This window comes from Hoplias malabaricus, chromosome 3, assembly GCF_029633855.1.
Source record: "Hoplias malabaricus isolate fHopMal1 chromosome 3, fHopMal1.hap1, whole genome shotgun sequence".
Lineage (NCBI taxonomy): Eukaryota > Metazoa > Chordata > Actinopteri > Characiformes > Erythrinidae > Hoplias > Hoplias malabaricus.
Window position 1 is genome coordinate 66,232,197 of NC_089802.1, and position 22,599 is coordinate 66,254,795.

Sequence of the window (22,599 nt, forward strand, 5' to 3'; positions counted from 1 at the left end):
GCTACAACAACAACAAGAGCATTAAACAACAAAATAATCTCTCTTACCGGAAAGCATGATGCATGTTGGGAATTACTCTGCATTCCCCTGCCCTTAAAGCTCCCAATGCTGCCCACAATATATTATTTTCTTTTAAGGCTCTTAATTGTATCAGGAATAATCTCAGACCCAATTTACTGGAGCATGGCAGTAAAAAGTAAATTTTATCCAGGATTGCTGAGCAAAACTACAGGACACGCTGCTCAAATTCAATACAGGCAACACATTACCCATAACATTATTCAAAAAGCTTGAGAAGTGATTTAGCTTTTGCACAAGTAATGGACATTCGTAAATATTAATAAGTAAGGTATCTGCACATCAGGTGAATTAATGAGAGCGCATAGTGATATATTTTGGTTATAGTTATAACAGTATAAACCACCAAAAATACATAATACGCCAATTAAATAATCTGACATTCCCTGTTCATAGAAAATAATAAAATGAGCAATTAACACCACCCAACATTACTTCTCATGAGACTTTTCATTTTAAAGACTTATTTATGAGTCGCTCAATACCAATGTCATATTAAATGAGGAAATGCAGAATTTATCTAATTAAACTGTTCTGTCACAATTTCAGTAAAAATGTGAGGGTCTAGGACTGCCTGTGTGTGTGTGTGTGTGTGTGTGTCAGAGGAATGTGTATGCAGTTTTGCCAAATGGCGCAAAACTAAGGACATTTATACAGTTCCTGTTAATATTTGTTGAAAAAAAAATCACACTTGAACTGATTCTACAATTTTCATCCATGGAACTCACACTCTCTTTAATTGTTTATGTCATTTAATATTACTGTTAAAGGCAATGTCAATGGTTCTGTGGAACTGCTGTTCTCTCTTGTTTATTTACATTCAAAAGCTGTGTCTTTGAGGGTGCAATGTTATGCCTGAGAAAAAAAAGAATTTTGTTGATTTTACATGGCTGAAGTTTAACTTGTAAGTTTTAATTCACTGTTAGAACTACCATAGAAGCGTGTTTGTAACTACTTGCTTAGTTTTTTAGCAGATTTGATCTGTGTTTATTTTATGTAGTTAATGGTATCTTTTAATTTAGAATCAGTTCCTCATTAAGTAATCTCAAACAGCAAAGAAATAAGTCAATATTACCCAACTATGAAGCAGGTATAAAGCAATGTCTTCATCTCTCTTCATTTCTTTCAAAATTTGGAGGTCTCTCTGCCATCTAAACACCTCCAAATGCATTAACATCAGTTTTAAACTGTTTTTTTTTTACTACCACACTTCTGCCCTGATTACTGACCGACAAGCAGAGGGGTGCAGAAGAGCCACTGTAAACTTTGTGTGCCCCAGTACAAGACGTAGTCTAGAAAAAACCCTGATTATCATGTACTGCAAGAAGTATCACTATGGTGCATTTCCACCACAGCACCCTTGGTGCATTAACAAACACCAGAATGATTATGGCCTAAATAATGGGCATCAGTCAAAAACACAACATTTTAAATACTTAGTGAATGTTTACAGTGTGACAACCTCAACTATAATACTTTAAGTCTTCTAAGAGCATCATTATTTTAAAGAGCACTACTGCATGTCCCCTCCTCTCTCTATCTCCGTCCCTCTGTCTCTCCCTTCTTTCAGCTGTCTACTATAATAATGGCAGTGTTTGAGAGGTGGGTTGCATATCTTATTTAACAGCCCGTTAGGTAAAGCTTCCTGCATCTCACACTGACAAATCACAGCCATTAGCACTAATGCCTCGCCCTGACAGACTGATCTGTTACCTCAACACTTCTCTATTCTCCTTTTTATCCCTTCATCTCTCCCCATTCCCATGATATCTCCATCCTTCCATCTCTCTTTCTCTCCTGCTCCCATTCTGCCTCTTCTCCCAATCTTCAGTTCCAAAGGCATTTCTAGGATTCTTGCTGAGAGCTGAACAGATATTTCTTTTAGCTCCACAGATGAAAATAAAGAGCCTTATATTATTATTTAAAAGACCATTCTGGAAAGATACCATCTATAACAGAGACAAGTGGTCACAATTAACCCCTCTACACAGATTCAGGTTTAGGTTAATTTTCAAATGACTTCTACTACTACATTTTATCACTAGTTATCTTAAGTTATACATATAGCACAATGCGCATTAAAGCAACACTAGGTAAGATTTGGTATGTTTGCTCTGGGTCTCCCCCTACAGGTGTAGAGTGTAATTCACTTTTATAGCAGTGCCAAAAATCAAGGGGGAGGAGGGAAGAGGGTGGATTTTTACATTCTTCCCGAAGTTACTTAGTGCAGTTTCTGCAGTGCTGAGCCTGGAGTAGCAAAGACAGAGGATCTGTTCTCTTAATTACAAATCACTGAAGCATCACAATGATGTTGAAGCTGTAAATTTAAGGTAAAAATGATACCTATTGTTAGGGTTGGACAATAATTCAATAACAATATATATCACAACATAAAATGTTCCAAAGAATATATGATTTTAAACACATTTTCAGTATTTCAATAAACATTATCTACACTCTTAAAAATAAAGGGGCTACAAAGGGTTCTTGAGCGATGCCATAGAAGAACCATATTTGTTTCAATGAAGAACCCTGTTTGTTTAAGAGATGTGTGAATGTAAAGAACACTTTAAAAATTTAAAAATCCATTACTGAAACTTAAGGTTCTTTACCCATTTAAACATATTAGCAAAAAGTAGCTCTTCTATGTCATCACTCAAAGAACCCTTTGTAGCACCTTTATATTTAAGCATCTGACTGACATCCAGTACTGGGCACTGCCATCAGTTCATTGCAGCCATTTTTAAAGTTATTTTATAAATGTTAATATTGACAAAACCACGAAGTTGATGCTTGATAATGAATTCATGTTTCAATTTTGTTATTGGCTGCTTTTTTTGTGGCTTTTATATTGTTTATATCTATGTTGTAATTGTTACATTGGCATAAATTAAGAAATATAAATAAGATATAAATGTTGGCTAGATCGTCCAGTTCTACAAATTTTGCATTACACTGATGAAGACACTTGGGCCACGATTTTAATTCATGCCATCCTTATTTAAGCTCCATTTGTCAGTTATAAAAGGACAACACATCCTATCATTTTTAGTGTTAAAGATGTGTGCAATATCAGTCACGCTCTACAGTTCCTAAGCATATTTTCTTCAGGGTGCTCCAGTATTCCTCCACAATACAAGAACAAATGTTGTAGGTTTTCTGTGTGAAATTGCCAATAGGTGTGAATGCAATAGTGACTGGGTAAGTGTATGATAGTTGGCACCCTGCCTATGGTGCGGCCTTGTGCCCAGTGAGTCCATGCGTACTGGACACACTTGGACCCTGATCAGGATGAAGTGGTTATAGAAGATGAATAAATGGATATTTTAATTATTGAAATTGTACCTCGTACACACAAGTGGTTTTTTTTACATTGTATCACATTCATCTGTGACATAAACTCGCTGATCATTACTTGCTGTCTCATGGATTAGCTGCATCCCTGCAACTATAACTTTGCAAGCTTCCACTTAGCTATGTGTGGAAGAACTCTAAAAGTGATGAAATTTCCAACACTACTCTCACATTTTCCAAAATGGAAAGTAGCCTCCCTGCTGTCACCATTTGCCCCCGTTTGCCACCATTTGTGCAGGAGAAACCTTTTTTACCTGAAAACCATCCACCTCTTTGTATTTTACTTTACAATGTGGCCACAACTTTAAGATTCCAAATAAAATACATCTATTTCTCATAAAACAACAACAACAACAACAGTATATGGATATTGAACATTTGTCTTCTATATGTGTCATGCTTGATATTTAAAAGCCTTAAAAATGTACATTTTGTTTACATGACATTCCTCCCTAGCTCCGTCTCTCTTTTTCAGGCTGCCAGCTGCTGCAAAAAAGACTAAAGCCCACAGTCTGGCACTATAACACTCCCCAGACACACCCATCACACCCTACACACTCACTCACACAGCAGGCACAGCATGCAAATCCTGTTTACATTTACATATTTCTCTCTCTCTCTCACACACACACACACACACACACAAACTTCACTTGTTTTTGTGTGGGGTTTTATCCATGGTGTGAGTGTGGCTGGTAACATTTCAAAACTCCTTGACTCATACTGAGGCACATCAGCTCCTAATTATAATTTTTTTGGGCCATGTTTTTATTATTTATTTTTTTTTATCCATTTGCATTGTGCTGTCTGAGGGTATTATTTACCCCAATTTTTTCTTTCATTTTGAGAACCTGAGAGAAGCGCTGACTCATTTTTCTCGAACATGGCTCTACAGCTGCTACGTGTGTGTGTGTGTGTGTGATTCCCCATCTAAGTGCTCTGCAGCCGTCCTTCCACCTTCCTACTCAACACTGCCAAATAGGAATCAGTTTCCCTACTGCTCTCAAACACTGCATACTGTTAACATTGGCCCTTAATGGCCAAGAAAGGAATTATAGTAAATGTTCTTATAGGCATCATCTGATGTCACATGACTTAGAGAAGGATACCCACCCTGAAGAGATTATGTAAGCAAGAGAGTTGAAGGACATCATTACCATCAGTGATTGTCTTTTGGGTCCATCAGGGGCAGTAGCTCACTTGAGTTTTGCCTTTACTATTTGCAAAGATACTTTCTTCAAAGAGAGTTTTGAATGGGACTGTCAGCCCAACATTTGAGTCCAGCTGCACAATATATGTACAGATATATGTAGACACCCCTTCTGATAAGGGAATTTAGCTAATGAAAGGTCCACACTTTGTGTAAGGATTTATTATGTTGTGGGGGTCTCACTGAGAGAGCTACCTCTATGTCCATTGTCACTGATATTGGGGATCAAGTGTCTCTTCTGAAATGAAGCGTACTAATAGGGTGCTAACATCTACACTGATGGCGTTATTCTGAGTAACTTACTATTTGAATCATGTTACAGAGTTAGAGTAAAGCAGTGTTAGGTGTTTTGTCCAAAGACACCTACTGGGGAAGCATAGTGTTTTTGCTTGAACTAGGAATTGAAACCCAGACTTTAATATGAGCCACTACACCACATCAACCATTCTTTATCTAAGTAATATTTATGGATATAATATACATTACATATGGGTTTTTTTCTGAATATGTATTTTTGTGTGTTCTTATGTTCTTGTGTTTTTGTTTGATATCATCTTACACTGCTGAAGTTACATTACAGAACTCAAGAACACAAAGGGTAAGAACGGTTAAAGTACCTAGATGTTGTGCTTGAGCTGCCCAAAATACAAGGATGCGTCAGTTCATGACTTGCTAAAGAGAACGACCTGAAAGTCTTATTAATTGCTCTTGTGAGGTGAGTATATTAAGCCTAATCATTTAATGATACATAACACAAGCATTATCTGTGGAGCACTGCTAGAGAGAGAATAATAGAATAGTGCTCGTCCACTTCACATACACGCACATGCACATTTCTTCGGTCATTATTTTGACTTTCCAATAATAAACTGGTTAAGAGTCCAGCAATGGGTGTCCCTCTCTCAAACTACTGGTCTGTAATTTCATTTTCAGTCTGTGTGTGTGACTGTGATTGTGTGTGTTAAAAAGTTCTGTGTGCAGCTGTACTGCTGACTTGAAAACACACTGTGGATTAAGGCGTCCTAGGGGCTGATGTTATAAATCTCTTAAAACTCTTCTGACACAGACCAACTCATAAACCCTGATCAAATCCCTTCCAAAAACAGCAGAAACAGCATTACGCTCACCCCAGGACTAACAGAGCACAGTTAAAGTAAATATTGCACATTTTACCAGTCACACAGTTGTTATTCCGAAGCCTCTGCAATATTAAAAGCTTTATCCAGCCACAGTGATGCCTGACTGGGGGCTTCTTTATACTGTTTCTTCCCAAGAACAAAAAGACATTTTTCAGGTACGCAATCCTCCACATCTTTCTTGTAGAACAAACTTGTTCCTTTCCAGTCTCACACTCTGTCAGTAAAGAAAAATGGTGTTACACTAGGGGCACAAGACAGTGGTCAGTTAAGTCAGAGGATAGTAGTCTGTCTTAGAAGTCAAGACCTCTTCTAGGTTTCTTTGAGAAAAGGAAATATTTATCGGAGAGGAGAGAGTGAGCAGGTTTCTCGACAACACAGAATCCAAAACTGTATGTAGACCAAAGGCTTTCAAGACGACAAACCTGTTTTGATTCTTAATTCCTTCACCAGATTCTTACTGGCATCTCTTCCACATTATAAGGCACATCATAATCTGACAATGTCCATCATACTCCACTCAGTCTCAGACCCTGTGCCCCCAGTTACACACACATTTTATTGATTTTCCAAGTGAAAATAAGGAAACTCTACAGAGACTCCTGCATAATTTAATGCACAATAACTCTGCATTTGCTCAATGTATGATACAGAAATAAATTCAACACAAAATGTGGTGCATTCAAAATTTATGCCACATTCTATATATTCTTTTTCATATTTTCCACTTTTAAACTTAGTAAATCAATAGAAGTAGTCCATAAAAATACACTTAAATCTGCGCTATAAAATATATTTTCAGTTTGGAAGCTACAAAATGCATAATGGACCATATCAGTGTAAAATTGTCAACCAAATCTTGGACAGTATCTGATTTTACTAATATAACATGTTATCTTTTTTCCTGCTACTGTACTGCATTAGTCAGGAAACACTTTATAAGATACAGTGCACTGAATACCACTGAAATACACCACAAACCCCAAAACACTTCCAGGTTGTGCTGTGCTCAGTGTGAAAGCAATGAACCATTGGAGCAAGATAGATGTGAAAAATACAGCATTGCTTCTTTTGGTTTTATCATCCCAGCTGTTTCTGATGGCTTCTGAGCCACTGTTTATCACTTTATTTCATGCAGGTGTGTTTTCATTGTAGCACTTTCCTTCCGTCCCCTACCTGACACACTGGTCAGTCATATCGCCCCTTTCCAAAGTATGTAGTTGCCCACAAAGAGAGATGAAACCCAGCAGACTCTATTGCAACTGCCAGAAGTCAGCTTGAGAAAGTATTCTCAACTAAACAGCATCGTTCTTCAGTTCAGTTCACTGCATTTGTCAATACCAAACTTTTTTGTTTGTCTGAAGGAAAAATGTTCATCAAAAAAAGAAAAGCAGCCATGCTCTTTCATCCTCTACCTCAGCACCCAGTGTTAGTTTTATTCTCTCAGTGACTTGCATTTGGAGGTCAGAGCCAGGGTGTGAAGTAGCTGTGCTGTTTACTGCCAGCTTTGTGACGCTGAAACTCCACAGAAACAGGGCTGAGGAGAGCTGCTTTAAAATGGATCTGCCCTCCTCCCCTCTTCGTGCTGATTTATCCTCTCTGAAAATCACCACTTTAAATGCAAATGATTGGCCTTTGTAGAACATCAGGAAGCAATAATGCCCTGGTGGCTCTACAGTAAGTAAGCGTGGAGGGTGGGGGTTATTTTTCATGATGGTTGCATGGGGTTGGGTTCATACACTCTTCTGCAGTTTCCTTTATGGGTTTCACAGACTACTCAACTAATACATCCACTATCTGAACTGTGGACAGCTGTAGACCAGGCTACACAATTGCTAAGTATTAGAATACTTTGTTACTACATGATTTCAGTGGCACAAATTTGATTTTGTGACCAAATCTGACTTTTTTGTTCTGCTGTTCACACTGTTTCTATAATCTGACATCAGCCTGAACAGATCACGCTTCTAAACCGACCCACATGCGCAAAGGACAATGCTTCAGGCACTGACCAGAAGGAATAGGACCAGGCTGGTGTTTCAACACCATGCTTTGCTTTATTCCACCTGAGTTCTATGTTAAAATCAGAGTATTAATTAAAGAGTGTAAAGAACGGATGTTTCTTTCAGTCTAAGAGCAAATTTCCCAGGTCTCTCACAAACACAAGGTCTCCAAAGAGAACTAGACGAGCGCAGACATGAGTTTAATATTTTCATGATCCACATTTATACAGCTTCATACCGACATGAACAATATAAAACTGATATAGAACTACTAAAAAGAAGCTCTTCTCTCCCTTTATACAAATTTCCATGAGTTTCATTTTCTCATAAACGAGAGACAGGAACCTGGATTAAGGAGTTTATTCTTTTTAAACAAATTATTTTTTACAAGAAGAAAAAGCATTGTCCTGGCCATTTCCATGTCCTAAATACGTCAAACTAAAATGAAAATGCTTTGGACCGTAGTCCGGAGATCATTCTCAGCAGCTGGAATGACGTAAAAGTCACATGAATTCCAAACTGGGCGTTCAGATATTGGTCGAATCTCAATGCCACATATAAAAGTGGACAAAATCTAATTTAAAAAAGTCTGATTCAATGCGATTTGTGCTTTTTACAAAGCCACACAATCCAGTGATTAGGAACAACTACCTTGTGTCTATGCTCATTGTCTATTTTATCAATTCCACCTTACAAAAACAAACAAAATAAATACCAGGGTGAAATGGAGATTTGAAAGTATGCAGAACAACACATTAAGTACACTCTGTTACTGTAGAACTATATATTCCCCGTATTGGCAAGTGCCGCTGATGAAAATGGAAAGTGCAAGATGCATATAACAACCCTAAAAAACAACACAAGAGACCTACATGAATTCTGCTGGATTTACTAATATTTGATCAGCTCACAGTAGCTCTTTTTGCTTCAGACTTTTTCTGACTTCCCTTAACACCAGATGTAAATGAGGATTACGCTAAAAAAAAAAGTTTGACAGACTTCCTTTAACAGCTGCAGCAAACAAAGTTGCTAGGCGAAGGCATGAGCCTCAAACACAAGTTGAAACAATATTTACCTTCAGACTCTCAGGGACCAGATTGTAAGAAGCTGTGCTAAATATGCCATGATGTGCCACAGTATGTGCGATGTCCTTGTTATCGGTTCCCAAACTTTTCACACATTCTTTGAGTAAAATATCACTCCTGTACATTCTTTTGATGAAAAATAAAACTTTACACTGCCATCTCTTCACCACTGGATTTTGAGCTTGTTGACGTCTGTATTATTTCACTATGTTTTTTAAATGAGACATTTTCGCCAACAATTCCTTATGAAAAAAAACTTCTACTGACACACAGTGGCTAGACCTATTTTAAACAAAGCCATTTCCATGTGAGTGACCCATTTTATAGAGTCATTCATCTTAAGTGAGCTGTGTCTTTTTTAGAAAAAAAGTAAATAGGTAGCAAAAAAGACGTATTGCTCCTTTAAATCCCGTGCTATATAAGCAAGCAATAAGTAAGAAGAGCTGGGCATAGTTTGCATGATATTAACAGCAGTGGAAGGCTAAATTCACTCACATACTGCAGATGCATCAAGGCCTAATTTACCCATCTCTCTGCACTCCTATGCATGAGGATACATCTGGATCTGGCCCTTTGTATAAACATTACATTTGGTTTTCAGGTAGACTGTTGAGAGTTGTAGAATGTCAAGCCATACCTCATATTCCTGGGAGAAGCGCAGGCCATCATTGGCTTTGAGCCGCTCAATATGTTCAGCCAGTTCACACACGGGCACAGGAGGGTGCTCTCTCATCCCTGCAGGACAACAACACATGGTTATAGGGAAAATCTGTCACAGCAGCACGATATGATCTCCTGTAGTGGTTTGTAATAATTAGGAAAGCTGTGAGCAACACACACACACACACATTGAAATCTGCACACAAGCACACTTCATCATCAGCTAGATGAAGGAATCTGAGAGCATGATGCCTTTGTGAGAACGCACGTGAAAGGGTGAGAGAGAGAGAGAGGTAATAACAGCATGCGAAAGGCTATGTACTAACACTAGAGGCTGTGATATGATTGGCATGAGAGTGGACATGCTGATTGGTTGGTTGGGGTCTGGATATCTGTATAATAAACACATATACTGCTCCCCAGGATTACATCATAAAAATGATCAAACTTCAATGTATGTAGTTTAGCCTCAGCATTAAGGCTTCAACTCTGAACATTTGCCTAATGGCCGTTTCTGAACCCTGTCCAAACGGGGGAAAGAAGTCTTTCTGTTCACTCACTACAGCACACACCAGTGGGAAAGCAGACTTAAAGAAACACTAGGTAGTATTTTTATGTCCAAATGACAGCTGCAAAATCACTGTGATTCTTCGCTGACCTGTAATACGAAGAACAGTGCGTCTGAAGTTGCTAATCTTGGCTCCACAGAAAGTGCACTATGTAACTTTTGAAGGAGGGTAGGAAACCAACTCACCTCCCTCCCCCCCTTGATTTCAGAACGGTGCTGTATAAGTGAAATATACATTGCAACTGTAGTAGGAGCCCAGGAGCAAAAATACCCAATCTTACGTAGCATTGATTTAAAAGGTGCTGCTTGTCTCATAGTAAAGTGAATATTTTAGCATAATATGCTACTTTAGTTTAATGTACTTCTACTTTTATATTAATGTAATATATTAATGTATTACTCCAGAATGTACAAGACTATGCCTAAGGATCACATCTTAAATTAAAAGCACATAGCATTTCCACAATAGCATAGTTACAAAGAACTTACAAAAAAGTTAATGTATATTAGTGACGTTAGCAGGTATATTTAAAATGTTTTTTTTTAAACATCTACTGGCAGCATCTTATAGCAAAATTATATCCCATAAAGAATATATAAAATAGTAACACAGGCCTCTTATTTAATCAGTAAAAAAAACAACAAACAAACAAACCAACAAAAAAAAAGCCCTCAACATCCATCCCCCCTTTCCCAATGCTGTCCCTCCAACCAAAAGCAGTGTGAAATGTTGTTATCCGGCTGTGGAGAGGAGGTGAGAGAGCTATAGATCAGAGCAGCCATTAAGAGGTGGCGACATAGCCAGACAGAATGGACGGAGAGGAGGAGTAGCAGCTTGATAACAGAGTGTAGGGTGAAAGAAAAAAAAGAACAGGAGGAAGACACAAGAGGAATGGAGGGAGACTAACTTGGAGTATTCGGGCAACTGGGGGTACTGGAACCTGCGGAGAGAGAGAGAGAGAGAGAGGGGGGTGGGGGTGTAAGACCTCTCCCAATACAGAAAAATAGTCAAGGAGAGAGGGAGAAGAGAAAAGAGAGAAATTGAAGGTGGACAGAAATGAAAGTAAAGGGTAAGGAGGGAAAGGAGAGAAGAATACAGAAAAGAGAAAAATGACAGTAAAGGGTGAAAAGAAAAAATGGAAGAGAGATGAAAAAGAGGAGCAAAGAAGAATAAGGAGTTGAGAGAATTGAGGGAGAAAAGGGAGGTAAAACATGAGAAAGTAAAAGGAGCAAAGAAATTAAAGAATGCAGAAGTTACAGAAGAAGATAAGAAATAAAAAGAGAGGAAGTATAGAAAAGAATGCACAGGAGAAGAGATAGAAGTAGCTAGAAATCATCTCAGTTGAAAAGGCACTCAGTTCAGGTTCGGTTCTGGACAAATTGAGCTTCTCTATTTTCCCTGTTTAACTTGCTGCTATACTTGATTAAAGTCAATAGATTTAAGTAGAAAGGCAAGTTTACTATCTGAAACTAACCAAAAGTACAGTAAGAAAAAGACACTGCTGTCTCTATGTTTCCACAGACTCTGCACACACAGGTTTAACACTCTTGGCTCCATTTAAATGTACTCTTTTAATTGTATTCTATTTGATTCTTAAACGTTTATGTACTTGTCTGGTCTGTTTCATATTTTACATTTCATACAAGTTGTCATGCACCAGTACAATATCATGCCAGTCCAGCAGGGGGCCATAGTACCTTTTTAACATCAAAACACCACAGAGCATGAGAGAGACACGGAGGTTTAATCCCAAACCACTCCATTCTCTTTATTTAGTGCACTACGCAAGCCACAAAATGAATCTAGATCTTAATAGGGCATTTTAATATATACATATATATTCATTCATCATCTGTAAATGCTTATCCAGTTCAGGGTCGCGGTGGGTCCAGAGCCTACCTGGAATCATTGGGCGCAAGGCGGGAATACATCCTGGAGGGGGCGCTAGTCCTTCACAGGGCAACACACACTCTCACACACATACACACCCCTAAGGACACTTTTGAGTCGCCAATCCACCTACCAACGTGTGTTTTTGGACTGTGGAAGGAAACCGGAGCACCCGGAGGAAACCCACATCTGGGTTATCTGAATGTATACATTGTAGTTATGTATTTCACTATTTAGGGAGTGAAGAGCTGTTTGAATTTCAGCCAGAGACGGGCACACTGTGTGATGTCAGTGTTTCTGAAAAGCTCAGTTTTCCTGATCCACACGAGAAGAGTGACAATGGGGTTTTAAAAAAATATATATACACTATTTCAGTGACCTAAAAAGCCATCTTCGTGGGACGGGAGAGCAAAACACAGATAAAAACCTTCCTTATTAAAAATATCCATATCCGTATGGCAAGGGTCTTAGAGAAATAGATTAGTGATATATTTGTAGTATATCTCAGAATCTACATACAAGTCTACTTGATGAATTCACAACTGTGTGATTCTAACTGATGGGCTACACGTGTCCATTGCTTGTTAGCTGGACTTTGATGCTTCAGTGAAAAAAGTAAACATCAGACACCAAGCACACTTCAGCTCTTAGATGTTTTTATCAACATTGTTTTGATATTGAGTTGATTAATTACATTCTTTCCCCATAAGTCTAGCCAATAAGGCAATTAGCACTCTGCTTCAACACGTTGAACTGTCTAGTTATGACGCATTGATGGCAGGTTACCTTAATATTCCCAGTTTGGTAACACATGGGAGACCTAGTGAATTAGTGGAACTGGCAATGACTAAAAGATTGGGATGTAAATCAAGAACTTCTAGATATAGTCTTTAAAGTCAATGTCTACAAATGTGGGAAAATGCTGTTCTCTCGTTTGTTTACATTCAGAATGTCTTTTAAGGTGGACCGGTATGTTTGAGGGTAAACAAGACACTGTTGTTTGCACATAGTTTTTGCACAAGTTTAAGTTTTTATTTACTGTTTGAATTACCACAGAAACTCATTTGTAACTCTATGTTTAATTTCACACAGTTAGCAGTCTTCTACATTTAGAGTCTACAGCAAAAATAAGTCAATATTACCCTAAGGAGCAGGAATAGAGCAAAACCCTCATCTTGTTTCATGTTTTTCAAAGTTTGGAGGTCTATTCATTGTCTAAAAAACTCCAGATTCCTCAGGGCAGAGAAAGAGAGAGAAAGCCTAGCATACCAGACTGAGACCCTTTGTTTTTTTTAATCATTTAGAGACACTTGGGACCCTAAAAACATTAGACCGGTTTTGAGTATGCCAACTGCCTGGATAGCCAACAAGTGGTGAGAAAACATCCTCAGAATTTCATAAAAAAGTGTTTTTTAAATAAAATTGATTATGTATAAAATGTTATTTTTATAGATACATATAAATATGATAAAACATGTACATTATATATGCATTATATAAAATACATTGAGAAAGGAAGCTTCCTTTTCAACTATACTGCTACTGGGCAATGTTTCTACTGGCTGTGTTGCTGCACTAGGCCACATTTCTATTGCTTGGTGATGACAGGAGCACAACCAATCACTAACCATTGCTGAGACAAATTATACATACAGCTACATTAATTTAGCCAATCACCTGTTGCCTAAAGAAGTGATTCATTTCAGTCAGTGTCAGTTAGTAGCGGAGTAAGACACCTGGCGGTTATTGGTGAAAATGAACGCGACTGATTGGTTCTCAGGATTCCGGCAGACTATAAATTCAGTAAGACTTCTTCTCCAAAATACATTTGAGAGGAAAACGCTGGTAGAGAATCTACAGGGCAAAGAGTGATACACCCGCATGCATGGCACAGTAATAAATTCCTATTAGTGTCTCTTTAGTATTCATGCTAATTTATCTATTTCTGTTTAGTTTCTGAACTGGTCTTTAATATAATGATTCATACTATAGTATACCTTCTATACAAGCACATTAATTTTTGATTATTTGCATAACTGTTAGTCTGCTGGTTTGTTTAAACATCAATTTAAAAAGATTTTGAAAGATTTTTCACGGAGCTCTGATGTGCTGCAGGAAGTGTTAAATTGTATTGAGATGCTGAAACTGACAATGTGGCACAAACAGCCTCATCTAGAGTATTTTTCATCGGCCGACACTGCCTTAAGTGGTTAAGAAATCAGATAAATATGGTGTGGTATGCAAAGACCGTGAAGTGCAATGTGCATACTTAGACTGAGAATAATAAGAACACAGTTTTTTGGTATCCACCAAATGGGTGGATAAATAAGACTGGTACTAAATAATAAATAAATAAATAGATAGATAGTAAAAAGAAACGTCCACCAGGTCCTGGTCTTTTCAAGCCTTGTTGTGCTGCTTGTGAAACCAGAGTGGACTGGCCTTTATGTAAAAGCAGCTCTGCTCTGTCAGAAGTGTTTATACACAGTGAAAGAAAGCAGGGACCACAGAAGGGAGAGGAGGACTGAAAGGAAAAGAGGAACGAAGTGGAGAAAGACAGTTAAAGATTCCCTCCTGTGACTTAGCCTGCTTAATTCCTCCCAAGTTCAAAGCTCAGAGCGCTACAGAAGGAGGGTGTGTAATTAGATGGTGCAGTGCGTGTGATGTGCGTGTGTAAATGCCCGACTATCCTCTTCTTCTGTGTGTCCTTCATGTTGAGGTGAAGCTGATGGTGAATAATACTCTTTATCTCCATCCTAAAAGCCCAGCTGTACTCCATAGCTCCACAACTCTTCCTCAGAGCCAAAGCCATTCAGCCCAATCCACACAGCTTACCACAGATTAGACTCTGCTTCACTTTAGAAAAAGCTCCATTTGCCCAGAGATGGGTTTGTGTCTGTTTCTATTATGTGCATTGATTTGTCTGTGTGTCTCCTTGTGTGTGTGTTTGTGTATAGGGCGGTATGCAGAGATCATTTCATTATTTAAGTTATTCATTTTTCAGGAGGTATTTGTAAAGAGATGAGATACAATATACACAAACATTTGTAGACACTTTCTCATCCATATTTTTCTAAAGTCCAAGTTCTCCCCTTTGCTGTAGTAAAACCTTCTATTTTGGAAAAGATGTTGGAACTTCGCTGTGAGGATTTGATTTGAAAAAGTAGGACTGATGTCGGATGATTAGTTATGGACCACAAACGCCAATCCAGCTCATACCAGAGGTGTTGAATGGAGCATGATCACTCCAGAAAACACAGTTCCACTGCTCCACAGAGTACTGAGGCATTATATCCCTCAAGCCAACCTTCATGCTTTTTAAATTTGGAGTTATATAAGCAACTGAAAATCTCAAATGGGTGCAATTTAAAGTAGCTGAAGTTACTAACTGTAATGGGTTTCAACAAATATTTGAATATAAAACATCTAACCTATATCTGGTCAGTGTTGATCTTTCCACTGTGAATGAGTTAGGAGATGGCTGAGAAGTTGATATATTTTTGATAAATTGTGCAGCAAAAGGCTTTTTTTAAATCTAAATATATAATACATAGTAGCAGCACTTAGCTAATGAGTTATCAGGTATAACTGAGTAGCTCTGTCCTGAAAGCATTGTAACTAAAGTCTATCCTCATAAGACCGATTATTGAGACGCTCAAGTTAGAGAGCGATTTCGTCATGGTTTGTTCCTGCTAACTGCATGCAACCAGTGTTTACTTACTTCAGCTGCTAGCGATAGATTATGCTTTTCTCATTTCATCACAATTTAAAAAATGTTTGCTCTGGAAGAAGAGTAAAATAGACAGGAGTTGTGCTTGCATTGCATCATGGGATTGCCTTAGTGGCTGAGGAACAGTTTGAGGCTGCCTTAAAATTCGGTCAGATTAAGGGTCTCAGTTGGAGGCATATTTAAGGTATCTAAAACCATCACTATGATGTAAAATGCGTTCTGGACAGCTCACCAGGTTCTGGGACAAACCCATAGTTTCCAGTGTTTAATCTATAGGTCTATATTTAAGACCAGTTTCTATATGCCTCTGTGTGTGTGTGTGTGTGCGTTAGTCACATTACCTTGTGTTTGGTAGTTGAGTCTCCTCATCTCTACAGGGTCGGAGGAGTGGGCTAGCAGATGATCCTTCACTCCCGCAGAGTGCTCATCTTTCGCTGAGGGAGAAGCTCGCTTCCTACACATCACAACAAGAGGAGCAATTAGAGCAGGATCTACACACACACAAATAGCAAGCAAACAGGCGCACATACCAGATGTGCTTTTTCAGTCTTCTTACTGGAATCCAACATATTTTTGTGCTTTTTATACCCTATTTTTTAATTCATTTTGTAAATTCTAATTGAGTGATGTGCAAAAGATCAAATTTTAGTCCTCAAATAAATTATAGAAGACATGTTTGGGACCTGAAGTTAGCCAACAATTAATCGAAGCTAATACCACAGCCATTAGCACAAATATAGATCAGACCACTCCAAATAGAAAAATGGTTTAAAAACATGTGGTTTATGAAACTATGCTACAGTTATCTATAAAAAAAAGTGCAATGGTATGACACATGCCTAAAAAAAAAAAAAGAGTTGCCACCATGACACCTGAAAAATACTTTTGATATTCAAAACCCATTTCCAGAAAAGATTGTGTAAAATGCAAAAAAAAAAAAAAAAAAAAGATGAATTCTCTTGAAGCTTTCTTTAACTGATATATGCACAAAGAAAATATTTCGAATGTATTCACTGAACAACTTGATTGTATTTTGTAAGTATAAACACATTAATATAATGATGACTGTAACACACTCCAAAAAACGTTGGGATAGAAGCATGATTTGAACTGTGTTATGTCACTTTCCTAATTATGCTCTTTAACCATTTAGAAACCATTCTGACTCTTCCTGCTATCATTTCACAATCTTAAGTATTGTAGATAAAAAAAGAACTAAATTCTTTGCGATCCTGCAATGAAAAATGTTCAGATTGACCTATTTGACAATTCAAACAAATGTTTGGCATAATGAGCAATTATCTTTGTTTGCTTGCAAAGACTGAGCGTTTTGTTAGTGCTGTTTTTTTACCGTTTATATACACATGCTCACAGTGTAATGCTTCAAAATGGTGACATGCATTTTCTATTAACTTTTCACTGGTATTTTACCCCATCCCAACTTTGTCCCAAATAAATAAATAAATAAATAAATAAATAGCTCAACATTTGTGCAGTGCTCAAAAAAATAAAGGCTAATAAACACTAAAATAACACATCCTTGATCTCAAAGAATGAAATATTCCAGTTGAAAATCTTTATTCATTACATAGTGGAATGCGTTGAGAACAAAATAACGTAAAAATGGTCAACGTAAATCAAAATTATTATCCCATGAAGGTCTGGATTTGGAATCATACTCAAAACAAAAGTGGAAAATCAAATTACAGGCTGATCTAACTGTGGAAATTCCACAAGACAAATTAAAATGCCTGATGGATGTCCTGAACAGTCTGTGGTGCTATGTGGCGTTGGTGGATGGAACAGGACATGATGTCCCAAATGTGCTCGATTAGATTCAGGTCTGGGGAACGGGCAAGCCAGTCCATAGCATCAAATAAATGCCTCCACACACTATTACTGACCCACTGCCAAACCGGACATGCTGGAGGATGTTGCAGGCAGCAGAATATTCTCCACAGCGCCTACAAACACTGTCATGTCTGTCACATGTGCTCATTGCATCCGTGAAGATCACAGGGCACCAATGGAGAATCTGCCAATCTTGGTGTTTTCTGGCAAATGCCAATCGCCCTGCATGGTGTTGGGCTGTAAGCCCCACTTGTGGATGTCAGGCCCTCATACCACCCTCATGGAGTCTGTTTCTGACAGTTTGCACAGAAACATGGACATTAGTGGCCCAGCTGGAGGTCATTTTGCAGGGCTATGGCACTGCTCCTCCTGTTCCTCCTTGCACAAAGGAGGAGGTAGCGGTCCTGCTGCTGGGTCGTTGCCCTCCTACAGCCCCCTCCATGTCTCCTGGTGTACTGGCCTGTCTCCTGGTATCTCCTCCATGCTCTGGACACTGTGCTGACAGACACAGCAAACCTTCTTGCCACAGCTTGCATTGATGTGCCATCCTGGATGAGCTGCACTACCTGAGCCACTTCTGTGGGTTGTAGACACCGCCTCATGCTTCCTCTAGGGGTCAGAGCACTGATAGAATGCAAAAGTGACCAAAACACCAGCCAGAAAGGATGATAACAGGGGAATGGTCTGTGGTCACCACCTGCAGAACCACTCCTTAAAAGGGGGTGGTTTGCTAATTGACTCTCATTGTCTGTTCCATTTGCACAACAGCAGTTGAAATTGATTCACAATCATTGTTGCTTCCTAACTGTACAGTTTGATATATATATGTTTTGTTTTTTTAATATTTACAGAATACTATCAAGTTGGTCAGTAAAACATTGTAGTATTTATTTTTTGTAGTTTTTAGTATAATTTTTTGTGAGTTTTATATATAAGGATTCAAGAGAATTTAACAAAAAAAATTTGGAAATGTGGTTTGTAGCATAGTGGGTGACACCACTAATCTCCATGTAACCCACTGGGCTTCAGTTGCTGACCAAACTTCACCAATAGAACCCATGGCCTAGATCCCTAATACACAAAATTTGCCAACATGTTTAACCTGATTAAAATTGTAAATCACTCTAGGTTTATCATAAATATAAATGTGGATTAGGAGGGAAATTGCACATTGGAAAATTGCTGTGGCTTTAACTCATCACAGGAATATAGAAACCAAGGGAGGACAACAACATTTAGCAGTGGATGTGACCTACCTCTCCTGCTTGCTGTGTCCATCCGGAAAAATAGGAAAGAAAAAATGGAAAAGGAAAGTACGTCATAAAGAGAGATCACAGGGTCACAGAGTCACATACTTCAGAAACACTACTGGATGTCTGCGCTGACATTTAGAAAACATTTTTTTCTTTCATCACTATAGACCTGTAGATCTGAACTCTGCTTCTAAAGGTTTCTTAAATAAGTTTATTTCTTCCTTTGACTAATGACCTTTTCACATAATTCACTCCACTGTCTGCTACAGAAACCTGATAACTCAGAGAAAACAAAGGATAGTGCAATGCTATATTAAATCAGGGGTCTAATGAATCACCTTTATATATATTTTAACCTTCTTGCCCTTTGTTGCTGCATCATATTTTTCAATTTGGCTTGGTTTTGTCTTATGTTGCTACGATGAGACTTTTTTTTTTAAATCACTGCCTCTACCCTTACATCTTCTGCTATACCTTGTCACCAGTATAAATATGAATGTATCCTGTCATGTTTTAATTACTCATACACTGCTTACATTAGAGCTACATGTTTTAATTAGCTGCTGAAAAGCACAGATCAGCAAAATTTAAAAGCTGGTCTGGAGTTGATTTACCTGGTTTATATAAATAAATAAATAAATATATTTTCAAACTCTGGCAACTGGCTTTCAACGTTTCGCCTTTGTAAATTAAGATAAAACACTAACTCAAGCTGTGTTCCAATTGTGTACTACACACTAATACTATACCCTATATACTATGTACTAAACTTAATATTTTGGGTAGGCTGGTACACAAAATATTAACATAGTACACAATGTCTTATTAACAGAACAAAGGTTTCTATGACAACACACCTCATAACAAGCTGCAGCTGCAACACTATTCACCCCCCCCCCCCCCCAAAGGCTGAAACTTGAATATCTTCCTCCAAACTGTGTAGTACACAGTGTACTGTAAGTCATAAAATAAAGCTTTCTGCAGTAAAAGAGTGCACTGTATGTCAGATAATTAAACCTTTATATTTGATATAAACTTCATGTATGTCTTCAGCTTCACTCTCAACTCTAATGTCACAGATATTTAGTGCACCGTCTGTGTATAGTATTATTAGTTTTATAACTAACCACATTCTGCTACACCAAATCATTAGTTTTGAATGGACTAGATCAGATTCACTGGTGTTTGATGGGGTGTGGGGGATGGGGGTTATATCTTCAGAAGGAAAGTTGCTGACCAGTGCTTGAGTGACTCCTAAACAACCACACACAGATACAGAACATTAGCCAGGTTTGAATTGAATGGCTGTTTGGCTGGGATTATATTTGTTCCAGATTTCAACAGCCAAAGTATAAATGTAAAACTTCCTTGTGGTGGACTTGGATTTGTCTTTTTAAATGTAAATCACCTTTGGATCTTGTTTCAGTAACTCTTAAATACATAACCATTCACATTTATGAACTGCACCACAAGGGGGCAATTCAGTGATTAATAACAATCACTTTTGTTTTTTAAACCCCCATTAGCCGGTGCTGAAAATTATTCAGCAGTAAAAGAAGAGTAATTTGTTTATGTCGAGACCAATCTTTGTCTGTACAAAAAGGTATATTTACAGATTAATTTATTTATTTTGAATGGGTGCCAATGGAGCAAAAATTATTTCTCTGTTACTTTGGACCCTGCTGAATGATACGTTCATCACAATATCTGAACACAGTGTAAAGCGCTACACGTAAACTTTGTCAAAAAATAAAAATTGGAGAAATATCTTGTTGAGTCTCAACTGCCATACTATCAATGCAAGCAAAAACATTTTAAGGACTAAATGAAACTATCTATCCGTCTATGTATCTATCTGTCTATCGAACTATCAGGGACAGTGCACATTAATCAACATCTCAGTATCCCCATCAATGCAAACATGCCAGAGTTAGATAATAAGCCAATTTTCATCCGTAGTCCAGACAATAAATACTATATCTGTAGTATTTTGGCTGACCTGGTGGGCTTACAATTAACAGTATAAAATTACCTCCATTTGAATGTATATGTAATTAATACAAAACATATACACACATCATAACACAACATTTACCAAGCAAAAACAAACAAACAAAAAAAACTGAGAACTGAGAACCCAACACCATTAAGGTAGACTGCAGCGCAAATACAAACACAAATAGGGTTCTGCACACTGAGTGCTTGAACCCTAACTATAAAAGTACAAACACGAATTCGGCACATTTCTGTGTTCTCCTGTAATGCTGTTGTGTTCTCAGATTTGATTTGCTTTGTAAATGTTGTTGCAATTTGACCCAGCGGGCCACCATAAAAAAGATGCCAGTAATGCAAGAATAATAATCATTTTCCAACATTACTATTCTGCCTTAGCCATGTCTTTTTCTAGTAACTTATTCCTTGGCCCCCCGTCAGTGTTTGTCTGTATAAAGCTCCTTAGGGTTGGACTTGCTGAGGTGTGTGGAATCTCTCCCTTGGTGCGGATTCATGGTTTAACACCTGCGCTAAAGCTGGACCTCCACACTGTCTTTAATTATCCATGGCATTACACTTCCATCTCCCCACTGACTCCATATTTCTAACTCTACTTTAATGGAACTGTCTGTTCCTGGATGTGACTCAGCATTTCTGTGGGGTTACAGTGAATCAGCAATTTTGGAGAGACAGGACTCTTACACCCTAGGGAGAACAAGACTGCATATTTATACCCAAGAGAGAGGGGAAGACAAGGGTACTGACAAGAATCATAAACATTAAAATATTTGTCTATTAGCTATTGAACAACACAGCAAAATCGTGCACAGCTCAAATATCATTTTCTTAAATATTCCAAACTTTTATGGTGACAATTGTCTGGTTTTTTAAGGTTTTTTAAAGGTTATTTAAAAAAAAAAAGAAGCTGTAAGTCATTTTATCACAAATATAGAGGGAGATTAGGGTCTCCCTTGGGTCACTGATTAAACCTCACTGTTCACAAAAATTACACAGATATTCCAACAAAAATCCCAAATGCCTTAAAGTAGTTAAATATGAATTGTTTTTATATCAAAACCACAACTGCAGCAGTTTTATTAGAGCCTGCATGATCTGTATCAATGTTTTAACAAGTTTTTAAATGGGGACATTTAAATGTTTTTATAACAAAGTTACACCAAAAGAGAATCATTGGACAAACTAATTCACTCTCCTATTGGAATGCAGCAGAAGCCACCAAAGTCATGTGACTAAAACAGTATATTTATGTGCCATCTGCACTGTATCAAGAGCTTGTTGGCAAACGGTATTTCTATAATAATTATTTCTAGTCTGTGTGAAATGTCTCACCTTTTGAAGAGGAGAATTGCAATAACAATGATGATGATGAGGATGACAGCTAGTACCGGTCCCATCACCCACAGCATCTCAGGATCCTCAGTGTGTCGGGACATCCCGCTGTGGAGCCGCACCATGATGGGGTCAGAGAATGGACTGGCTGCAAAAGTTTTCTACAGCAAGATAAAACAAACACACACACAGTTAGAACTCCCAGATCTTAAATGGCCAGTTAACAGTTTAATAAGTTTTTTCTCTAACAAAACTTGTATTTGGGACCATTTCTGGGGTCCATTCATCATAATATATCCACAAAATGTAAAAGAGAAATTGTTGTGAAATTATGAAGAATCTATTTTAATTAAAAAAAGGTAGTGTCGCAGTCACACAGCTCCAGGGACCTGGAGGTTGTGGGTTCAAGTCCCGCTCCGGGTGACTGTCTGTGAGGAG

General features: G+C 38.0%; 1 protein-coding gene across 3 annotated transcripts in view; it reads right to left on the reverse strand.

Moving 5' to 3' along the window:
• ptprfa (protein tyrosine phosphatase receptor type Fa) overlaps positions 1 to 22,599 on the reverse strand; it is a 490,757-nt gene that overhangs the window by 30,513 nt on the left and 437,645 nt on the right. For all 3 annotated transcript variants that reach the window (XM_066666356.1, XM_066666355.1, XM_066666354.1), the window contains 4 exons: positions 22,162 to 22,322; positions 16,057 to 16,169; positions 11,003 to 11,035; positions 9,504 to 9,601 (listed from right to left, as the gene is read on the reverse strand). In XM_066666356.1, coding sequence (XP_066522453.1) covers positions 9,504 to 9,601; positions 11,003 to 11,035; positions 16,057 to 16,169; positions 22,162 to 22,322 — 405 coding nt within the window. The remainder of the gene's footprint in view (positions 1 to 9,503; positions 9,602 to 11,002; positions 11,036 to 16,056; positions 16,170 to 22,161; positions 22,323 to 22,599) is intronic.